General features: G+C 41.4%; 1 protein-coding gene across 2 annotated transcripts in view; it reads right to left on the bottom strand.

Annotated features, from left to right (window-relative positions):
- The window catches only part of trim9 (tripartite motif containing 9), a 36454-nt gene extending 25205 nt beyond the window's left edge, over nucleotides 1–11249 (bottom strand). For both annotated transcript variants that reach the window (XM_072366054.1, XM_072366053.1), the window contains exon 1: nucleotides 10307–11249. In XM_072366054.1, coding sequence (XP_072222155.1) covers nucleotides 10307–11143 — 837 coding nt within the window. In that variant the 5' untranslated portion in view covers nucleotides 11144–11249. The remainder of the gene's footprint in view (nucleotides 1–10306) is intronic.
- Nucleotides 11250–11611: the final 362 nt, after the last annotated feature.

The following is an 11611-nucleotide window of genomic DNA, read 5'->3' on the forward strand; positions in this document are numbered from 1 at the left end:
CTGCGTATGTTTGTAATGATACAAACATACACAGGCACTCAGCATTGTCATAACTGGATTATAGCTCCTAGGTATGATGAGCTGAGGATAGCACACGTGACAGGAAATGCCATTGTTGCGGGTATGTGCGATGACACAGAAGGTTTCCTGTTTGGACAGCAGGGAAAGAGATGGTTTGTTCATGTGTGTGAAGCGAGGCTGTGTGACCAAGAAGGTGACAAAGACGCGACCTGACCCTGTGGGAACCTCGTTCAGTTGAGTGAACAACGGTCAAGTTGGGAGGCATGTTGTCTTCTGGGGTTTTTGGGTGTTAACAAAACCAAAAAAGAAAAACTGCTCCAACTGTGGAAAAATGAATAAAACCAGCAAGCTGATAAAGAGGAAAATGCTGTGAAAACAACCCTTACAGACACTGTGTCAGCCCAGCTTCTGGTATCTGACGTTAGTCAACCAAATGGGAATCCGTCTGTGGAGGCCAGCAGCTGACCTTCAACCTCTGTGTTTGGGAAACTGTGACAGCTGCCGCTAACATGAGTCCACTGCACAGGGGACACTCCACTGAGTTGGCAACAGCTGAGCAAAGATCTAAATGTAAACTTTCCAGGATTGTTGAGGACTTCCTCTTTGTTAACTAGGGACTCATATTTTAACATCTCAAGAGATCAAATGGCAAGAAGCGTTCTCTCCCATGTAGGAACAAAAAATGGGAAGATTTCCATGAATTAATAAAACGTGGACGGACAAATTTATCATTTCAGTTTACATGAATTATTATTCAATCATTTTTCAATCAATTTATCTAAAAAGGGTGAAAGAAATATGTTTAATACTGTTTAATTTGACTTTTCAACAAAAATGTTGCAAAGCCACAACCTTTGTTCTAATTTTTAATTTAGTTGCATCCACAAAAATACTACAAAACATAACACAGTTTGACGAACATAAAAAAGATTTTTTGCACCAACAAGTCCTTAATCCTTTAACATCCATTTGGATTTGATAGAGCACATTTTATTTACAGACTATAGTCTGTTTTTATCAAAGATTAGTGGAAGTGAACCTACCTAAACCACTTCTAAAATCAGCCTAAAGTGTCACCAAAACCAAAGCATTGATTCTAAATGTATTCTTGCTCCAAAGAAATTTCCTCAGTGCAGATGTTAAAGGGTTAAGAAACGGAAAAATAAAAAATCTGACACAGGACATGCAAGCAGCATCTTATCCTTCAGCTGATCCATCTACTGTTCACTGAGGCCTCATCAGAAATGGTCTCCATGGAAGGTTGGCTGTCAAGAGGCCATTCTTAAGGAAGGGAAACAGGGAGAAAAGGCTGAGGTATGCCAAATGACACGTGAACTGGACTGAAAATCAGTGGCAACAGGTCTTATGGAGGGATGAATCCTCCCCAGAGCTCAAACCTCAACATTATTGAAGCAGTGTGGGGTCATCTTGACAGAGAATGGAACAAAAGGCAGCATACATCCAAAGAAGAGCTTTTTCTGAAGACTACTTAAAGAAATTACAAGAAAGCTCCCTCTAAGAGGGTTCAGGCAGTGTTGAAGAATAAATGTGCTTAGACCGAATATTGACTTTCAAACTTACAATATTTAATCAAATCACTGCACCTTTTTCCCGTTTCCCAATACACATATAAAGAAACAGAGTGAATGACAACTGTGAATCAAATTGTTTTGTGATGTATTGTATGTGTTGTCAGATAAAAACAATAAAACCTAGCACTAAAAAATAAAAAATGTAAAAATCAGAATACATGATCCAGACTGTTTATTAGTTGAAATCAGTGATTTCCATGAAAAAATAAAACAAGCAATATTTAATGAACTTTAAGGGTGCTGGTGGACAGATTTTATTTCTTTTATGAAGTTCTGAGCTAACAGTCTCCTGACTCTCCTGGTGCTTCACTATTTTACAATGTATATAATAAGCAAATTTCCCTTAAAGTCATAAGTTTAAGGAGGGTAGACTTCTAACTACACTTAAAATGAAATTGAAATCCACAAAAGTAAAAACAACAGGACAAAATACACATGTTGCCTCCTGGTACTTCAGAAAAGGTCTTGCTCTTGTCTGCCTGGATCCCCCAAACACTCAACCTGTCCACAGCATCCATTCACACTCTGCTGGTTTCATTACACATCAGCTGGGTCACTCACACCTGCCCTTTCATCTGTCCAAAATTAAAGTTGCGTTTCTCTCCCAGTTCTCTCATTTCTCTCAGTGACACAGCGAAGGACGTTGACGGAGAGACCAGCTCACCCAGTTAACAGTCAGCGCGCATTCAGCGACTGAGCAAATGAAATGAGAAACACTTGATTGTCTGGAGGCGTTTTTCCGCAGTGTCTGTTTGAGGGCCTGCAGAGCTCAGTGCTGGAAACCAGGTCAAAGGAAAGTGGAGACTGTTTTATTTCGGCACAGCTCGAGGCTACTTCCTGCTCTGCGACGACCACAGTGCCAAGGCCTGCAGGTCGGCATATGGGAACACAGGATTCAGCAACAAATGGTTTGGAGAATAACATGGGCCTGACATCAGGACTTCATAGAGATTAAGAATTTGAAATAGAGGAGCAAGAACCTTACATTCCCCTTACCATTTTGTTGCATCTTTGTTGCACCAGCTAACATTTAAAAAAAAAGAAAAAAAAGTAACCCACCTCCAAACGCAACACGGATCAATTCTGTGAAACATAATGAGGTTTCCATAATTCCTTTAATGATTGATGACAACTATTAGCGATAACTTATCTTGCATGATATTTACATCTCATCATACAGCACTTGCATTTGCATTTTTCATTTCTTGCTAGGTGGATAGATTTTTCACTGTTATAGCATGAATGATGCGCTGATGGCTGATGCTGGTTCCTCAAAGGGAAGAGGCTTTTAGAAATTCAAGCTGAACAATTCTCCACTTACATTAATGCAAAGTGGCATCAAACTAGCCTGGGGGTTAAGATGAATTCTGTTTGGGGGACAGTCGGAGCAGTAGCATCATGCAACATTAGGGTGGAGACGAAGATGTTTTGGATGAGGTTGGGGGGTTTGTTGGGAGGTGGAGGGCAGCTTAAGATGTCTGTGCTATTTGGGAGAAATAACAGCTCAGTAATTAAGCCGGGGGAGCACACGTGCATCGCATGAATAATTCATCAGTAGCTCCGGGACCATTCGCCATGGTTTTAATACATGTGAACTTGCCAATCTGTCACAGGAAAGTGCGAATGTCTGAGAGGCGTCAAAAGCAGTTTGGAATAAAGGTCCCACAAGGAAAAGGGAAATGCGAAGCCAGGGGGACGTAGACATAATGTGGACACTGTTAAGCTCTTAAAAATACAGAGGCAGAAAAGTAGCTGCACACCTCTTTGAGCTAATTAAAAAACACACAGCAAAGATAGCTTTTGAGTTTCCGTAACCTACTTTCATACATTTTTGAGTGCCCTACTCTCTTTTCATGATTCAGGGTTAAGTACTCTATGATCTTCAAACAGTCTCTTAAGGCTCACTTAATCCTGTCTTTTGGTTACTTTCTGTAAACATACATGAACTCATGGTAAGGTCAATCTTTGGTAAAGGGAAATGCCAAACAAGCGAATAGAAATAAAACAGACATTTGTCCCAGAGCCCACAGATGGAAGTGAGTGAAAATTAAGTTATTTTACACAGCGTGATTACTGATTGTGCCTCTCCCTGCAGAATCAGTAACCACAGACTATAACATGAAAGGTTGTGGTTGTTTACATGAGCAACTGCAGTCCTCAGAGAATACAGTTTAAAATATTAAGCGAGCGACTTGATTATGTTTTCTGCCTCATGGGAACCTTTCTGTTGTTAAAAATTAAGCTGGAGTTAAGACTGAGCTAGACTGTGAGTGTGATTTTACGTGTTTAACAAAATCCCGGATGAGACCATCTTTCACACAGGGGACATAAGTGGCTGGTACATTATTCATCACTTATATCTGCTGCCATTAATAATGCACAAGTGGTCGTTAAACAATCCACCCACAGAAATAACGATGAACTCCAGTGATTGTTATGGTGAAGTTTCTTGACGTCCGAAACATGTCAAGCTTTATTTGATGGACACACGGCACAACAGGAAGTGGGGCAAAGGTGATTTATTCTTATTAGCGAGGACATAATCTGCTGTAGATGACCATGACTTCTACCAGCTGGTCTGATTTGATAAACTGATCAACTCACTTGATAAACTGATGAGCATAATGGAAACAGGGTCACTGCAGGCTTTAACAAGTCCTTAGTTTCTACTGCCCAGATTTCTGGTTGAGCACACATTCTTACACAACTGGTGTCCTCATTTAATGTGGTCTGAAATACGTTAAGCAGTTTTAAACATCTGACTTGATTTAGTCAGGAACTTGTCTTTTTCTTTCCCAGTTGGGCCGCAAAGGAGTACTGGCACAGTGGATATTTGAGGTAGTTATCTGTCTCCAGTTCTCCGCCTGGAGCAAGCTAAAATATTCAGCAAGTCTGTGTTCCCATCCCAAAGTCATTGAAAAAACAAAAATACCTTGCGTGTAGAGCAAAGAAGACTCATTACCCTGATAATGAATAATCTGCCTGTCCTCCCTCCTCGATCAATGTTTCACTTCCTCTCTTTGGGCATTCAGAGTCACTCAGTGGCTCTCATCTTCCTGCTCTTTATCTCCCTCTTTCATTAACATTTATACAGTTAATCTCTTTACATACAGCTCGAGGGGTAAATGTTACCGCCTGTAATGGAGCAGCGTCAAACTAAACGACTGGGAAAATTCATTCTTTAGATGCCTCAGCCCTGACTTTGTCCTCCATCTCATCACACTTAAGGAATTAGTCCATGTTGTCACTTCGGCCTACTGGGCCTCTATTGACTGTTCATTAACGAAGTAGGACCAAGTTAGAGCTTAAGTCTCTGCCGAGTAGGAAAAACTGAACATTTGTGTCTCAGAGAAGAAGAAGAAGATGATGATGAAGACATTGGTGTCATATTTTCACGATAAATTGAACTTTCTTAAAGTCACAACCATGTTAAACTGAGGGGAGTTCTGTGTTTACAGTAAAGAAATATTTATTATAAATATACACGTGTATTCTGCTATGAGCCGCAAATGACTTTCCAAAACTTCACCAGTAGAACAGCAATACTCACACAATAAATCAAAAGACTCACATGATTCCATTTTTACATTAATGTGGGTGATATCAAAGAATAGTATTGTTGATCCACTTCTACTGATTGAGTGTGCAGTAATGTAAAAGGAAAACAACTGCTATCAGGGAAAGCCTTAACAGGACATTAGTAAAAATTTGTGAAATGTTGGCAATATAAGCAATGGTTAATGATAGCCGTTAAGACTAAGCAACGTTGGACTCCAAAATTTAGGTATCCGATATGTGACGGAGGAATTACAAAGTTTTCAATAGTGATATTGACCATTTTGTGGTGTGGTATTTTTTTCTACTCGGGCAGTTCAACAAATGACTCATAATGATTTTGCAACTAAAAGAGGGATCTGTACCCTATTAGCTGTTAATGGCCCAACTGCAGAAAAAGAAAATGTAAGTTTTTAAGAAAAAAAACATCTGTCAGGTATTTTTTTGGTTTGGTCCGAGCTCTCAGGCTATTTTCTGTATAAATGTAAAACTCTGCTGTAATAATAAAGTAATACAGATCTCAAAAGAGGCAGACCCTGAGGGCAGAGTGGAGTCGAGTGGGTCACTCCGCACTCTTATATGATCCGCTTGAATAGAGGTGTAATTAATGTCATAGAAATTTAATTGAAATCTCAGAAATTTGAGCACAAAGAGCACAATATGTCTCCTCTAAATTGCTTTAGTTAGATGTCTTCATGTTATAGAGATGGTCCAGATGACAATTAACAGTCAAATCAGCTGATTTTTCTTCCTAGTCTGACCATTCACAGTGGTGCTCTGACGTGGAAAATATGGTTTGACACATTAATCCGAACAAAGTGTTGCATAAGAACAAAAACACACAAAAAGGAACCTAATGCCTCACACAGGACTCCAAGGAGACAATAAAGAAAAATAAATCCTGTGTGCTGTGTCTCCCGTATGGCAGGCCGTACCCCACCACTGCACTGCACTTATAACCAACCATCTAATGCAGGTTTGTTTGCTTTTTGATGAGGCAGGCACTTGTACAATGCTGGAACTTTTATCAACAAAAGATGAGATTATACATATCCTTCCTTTCAAGAGCCTCAAAGTTGCAATTTCCATGACTGGGATGAAAAGCAACGGAATGAGAACAAATATATACAGTATGGAGACTGGACCCATTAATTCAGGATGCAAAAAATAGTCTAATTAGATACAAGAAAACACAATGTAATCCTCCCACAAGAGGAACTCAATTTATTTTGCTTCCTGCATCATTTTAAGTATTTTGGACACATCTACCGATTCCTTTTAGTCTGTCTGTTAACATATATTGCTGCTCTTCGTGTGCATGTCCTGAGTGCTGATCAGTCACACAGCAGGACTGTCTGTGAATCCATACAGTTGCACAGACCGACAGCTAGTCTCATTACTACCAGCAGACAGTGGTCAAATCAGGAGAAAAGGACAGAATTCTGCTGTCAGTGTCCAAATTTTACAGGCTCTTCCTTCGCTTCCACAGAGTTCACAGCAGCTGTAGGTATAGCTCATCCAGACATGAATCAACTGCTGCTGACAACATCAGCCTCAAGACTGTGACAAGCCTTTTAATAGTCGTCCCAGCACCTGTGCTGTCTGTCCTCATTAGCTAGCTTTTTGGGGCATCGTAGATGAGAGCTTACAGAGCATCAGTCGTCATGTCGGTTTTTGTTAGGTCTGCTTTTTCTTCAAGAGCAGCTTAGGATCAAACGCATGCTAACATTGAAGAGGAGCACATAGACACACCAAAAGAGGAAAAGTCCTTAAATCTCTTGGAAATTACTTCAATCTCACAAAGGGAGATTTTCAGGGTCTGGTTTAAAATCCCCTCCCGCAGCCTCTGATTCATCTCTCTTCCTGTAGCGCAAAAGAAAAAAAAAGTGATTTCCTGCAGCAATCTGCTACTTATATTCTGTACACCCACAGGTCTTCTTGTCCTCAAGCTTCGGTCTGATAAGATAACTTTTATTGCAACTGAGGCGACAGAGCATGACCCAGTGAAGGGTCGAGTACAACTCACCATGTAGAGATCTGACACTCTGACCATACCGTTTTCCTGTCTATAATGTGATTTGAGGAGATTAACACAGACGTCTTGTCACCATTTTGACACAGACATGAAGAGACAGACAAGAGCTGGGTGAGTCACACTATGCACCTCTTACATTTCTGCTCATTGTTCTGTGACTGAGATTGATTTTGGGTACATTAAATTGATTAGCAGTGTGACAAAGTATTAAAAAAAGGTGGCTATGGGATAAATACTGTGGTTTCTATTGCCCATGAGACCAGATGAGTAGTTGGGAACACTCATCAAATGAACAAAACACACTGAGCAAATGACAGTAGCAAAAGTAGCATTGAAGAGTGCCAGTGAATACCTGAAGAGACTTTGATTTCAGTACTCAGACACTTGTGCAGTAGAAGAAGGAGAAGGATGCTGTAAAGCTTCTGGGATGGATTCCATGTTGAGTCCAGTATCTTAAGAGACCTCTGCTGTTCAGTGCGACATCAAAGGGGATTTGGTTGCCATGGTGGCAGGTTGTGCAAGTCTTTCTCCACAAAGAAGGAAATGTTACATGAAGATATAGAGAGCACAAATATTTCTGATCAAGACCATGATGTTGCAGAATAAAAACCCTGTGGAAAATTTCAGTTTGGAAATGGAATCTTACCAAATGATAGAACTGTGTAACAATGAATGTAAATGCTGTAGGTGTGGCTTGATTATCAACTCTCTTAGAGTCGTCATTACTGCAACAGCATTAGATAGTAATGATGAAAAATGCAGTATCCCAGTCATAAAAGCTCAAAGATCTAACAAGAAATCATTGAGGTGTTCATATGTATATTACTGTATTTACAGGTCAAAGAGCCAAAGAAAAACCTTATGACTTTACAAGCCTTTTTCTTTACGTAGCATGGGGGGAGTGTCTCTGCTCCACCACTGATGAGAGGGAACTCTTGGTACTTCTGATAAAATTAGCTGGTTGATTTTGTGAATTTCATCACCGCAAATTATTTTGTCAGTGTTTATTGCACAACTCCAGCCTTTCAGATAAAAAAACAAACAAAAAAAACCAGTTTTTCGTAATTAAAGGAGCTAATGGAGTTAGCATTCCCGTCTAGATTCACTTGAGAAGATGCAACTTCACTGTTGTTGTTACAATAAACATGTGTGGTACCCACTTAAGACAGCAGGATATGTTACCCAGATATTGTTATAAGTTTGAATAGAGAAGTCAAGAAAACCATGTGAGCAAACTTTACAGTACTGTGAAAACAACATTAGCAATCATTAGCTAATTCCGGTAACTCAGCAGCACACTGACTGAGTTCTCTACTTGTTCTCCTCATACCACTAATTAATTTCTCTCTAATGAAGGTTATTTATCCTGATCCTTGTTCTTTCTTGGTCTTATTGATGCCTATCGGGTTAATAAGAACAAGCTGTAGGCTATCGTATGCTTGTGCATTTGCATTTTCCATCTTTTCAGCATCATAACTCCTTAGCGGATTCATATTTCTAACTGTTAGCTTGGTTGTTGTCCCTTATGGTACATCACTGTCAAGCTGTATACAAAACTGCAATACTTATTCAGCGCTAAATATTTTTTACATTGCATATAGTCATAACATTTCCTACATTTACAGTCAATGTGGTTGTAATGTGCAAATTGCTGTTTAAATTTGCATACAACACAGTTGAAAGAATGCATTATAAGCAAAGCTTATGATTATTTAATGTTTTGTGCATTTTACTGCATTTTACTGATGGGCACTATTACTAGGAACACAATAGTATCTTCAGCACACAATATCTGCTGGATATGAAAGAATCTCAATCTTTTTCTGCTGATGAGCATTGTGATGTACCCCCGAAGCTCAAAAAAATGCCCTTCCTAAATTGTGCCAGTTCCAAACTCTCAGCCATCTGTCACAGCTCCGTAGGCTGCACCTTCAGATAACGGGTTTGAAATAAACAGGTGTCACTATGAAGGCAAAAAATGGGGCAACTCGACTGGATATCGGCACCAACATACCAGATACAATTGATTGGTTTCTAAAAATACTCCTTTTCCATTTTAGACCCAAGAAAAAAAAGCACTTATGGTTGCCAACTTATCAAGTGATGGAAATTTCATGAGCGTGAAATGTTGAACTCCCCTCTGACTCTTCCATCCGTTTGACAATTGCCCCAATCACCTGAGGTAATACACTATCTTGCCATCATCTAGAATAGATGATTGGACTGGGAGTCAGCAAAAATGTGCTATTTGGAGACATATAAGACCAGATTTGAGTGTAAATGATAAGGACAGCTTATCTCCTGGTAGGTAATGGCGGGTGTGTTATGTGTGAAGGTTTCTGCACAATTTTCATTTTTTTGGGTTTGTCATGGGAACAGCATCACTCCACATTACTCTCCCTGTATGTATGTGTGGGTGGGTGTGAGTATTGCAGGACTATATCTAACTCTACATCGTAACTCTTCGCTGCAAGCTGGACTGTGGAGGTGAGGGTTGTTGGTGCGGAAGTGTAGATAAACCTAGCTTCGTGACTGCCCACAACAACTATGGCTCCAAAATAGCACCTCAATCCGCTCTAAAGGGCTACATCTGTGGTTCACTGCTGGCTTTTATCAACGCATAACTCCAGCATTAGCGTGCCAATGATCTTCTGCGCGCCTGTGGACAATGAAAGCATGGAGAGGAGGGTAACATATGTAGAGTGGAGGAATCTGCTGGATGTAGACTCCGGAGACAAAATGGTCAAGAGCTGAAAGCATGCCAAAATCACTACAGAACTTTACCATTCAAAGGAGAAGTGGAGATGTGGAAGAAGTAGGTTCCTGTTGATAAACTGGGAATCAATTTCAAAGAGAATTTCAAAATAGAGCTTCTTTCTCACATGTTTTTGCACTATATGCTGCTAAGTTTCCAAAGTGGACACGCACTTTTCTCCAATTTGACACAAAGTTGGCTGACATGTGAGCTGAATACCAAAATAACTTGTTGCTCAGCTCAGAGGATCACGAATCACGGACAAAACCTTCACACACAAACATACAGCGAAAAGACGCACCGGTAAAGGCAACAGATTTTAAAGCTTGATCAGTTTTACGCACGTACCTTGTGCAGTTTCCACATTGCGCCCAAAGCTTTGACTTCATGCGTGCCATGTTTTCCCTCCTCCAAACACTGATAACACACAGGCATCTTACACTGCACGCAGTACATGCTGAGATTCTCCAGTTCGTGCTCTGTGCATGTGGAAATTTTGCGGGGACTGGCGCGGCGGCTTATTCGCCCCTGCGCTGGCGGCACCAGACGGTGCTTGGCGAGGGGACCGCGGGGAGGATGGCAGCGCAGGCGGCACGGGTCGCAGTAAAAGACGTCGCACTGCTCGCACATGACGGTGGCCTCCTTTGGACTCTTCTCGCAGAGCTGGCATTTGAGAGCGGCCGCTTTGCTCTGCTGATACCTGTCCACCACCCCCTCCAACACCCGGTTCTTGGGAAATCCGCGGAGTCCCCGGTCGTCCAGGATTAAGCTGCGGTGACACTGCGGACAAGTGATGCAAGAGTTGCGCGGGATCGGAGGTAAGGAGCTGGGATGCGGTAGGAGGTGCTGCTGCGGTGGAGGCTGGGTGACAGCCGGGGGAAAAACCCGGACCCCGTTTGGTGATTTTTGGCAAGGGGTGGTGGGAGCGCTCACGAAACCCCCGTATGAACCGTAGCCACTGTCCGCTTCACTGTACAAGCTCATCTTATCCAAATCCAGATAATCATAATCTGAGACGCCGGATCCAGAGGCTCGGCTGCTCTGTGGAGACTCAGCCTCGGGGGTCTGCACAAGAATATTCCGCGCACACGCCTGGCAAATATTGTGGGAGCACGGCAGTATGATGGGCTCCCGGTAGAAAGAGCCACAAACGGGGCATTTTAACTCTTCCTCCATTTCATCCATGGCTGCGTCAGTGAGGTGGAAGATTCCTCTGTAAATACAAACTGAAGTAACAGCAGAGCCTCGGCTGATTAAACTGCTCTGCGTTTGTAAGTGCTGCTCCTGCTGCTGATACTGCATGTGCAACCTTGACCAGAGGAGAGGCATCAGAACTAAAGAGGCAGGAACACACTTCGCCAATAAGCAGACTGCGTCAGCTCAGAATGGACTGCGATTGGGTAACAAGTGGATTCCAAATAACTATTGGAGAAGCCAGCTGTCAGTGTGAGGGTCCAATAACGTATACCAGCAGATATTCATGTCTGTAAACATCACTTAGGGTGCAGGCTAATTACAACTCCAATAGTTTATCAGATCAAGGGAAAACAATTAAAACAATAACAAAACACTGAATTAATTTTTAAGATGATAATATTTGCATACACAAGATGAAACCAATATACCTCCTTCTTATGCTTCATTTAGGAGAGC

This window comes from Leuresthes tenuis, unplaced genomic scaffold, assembly GCF_036924035.1.
Source record: "Leuresthes tenuis unplaced genomic scaffold, fLeuTen1.0.hap1 SCAF_15, whole genome shotgun sequence".
NCBI lineage: Eukaryota > Metazoa > Chordata > Actinopteri > Atheriniformes > Atherinopsidae > Leuresthes > Leuresthes tenuis.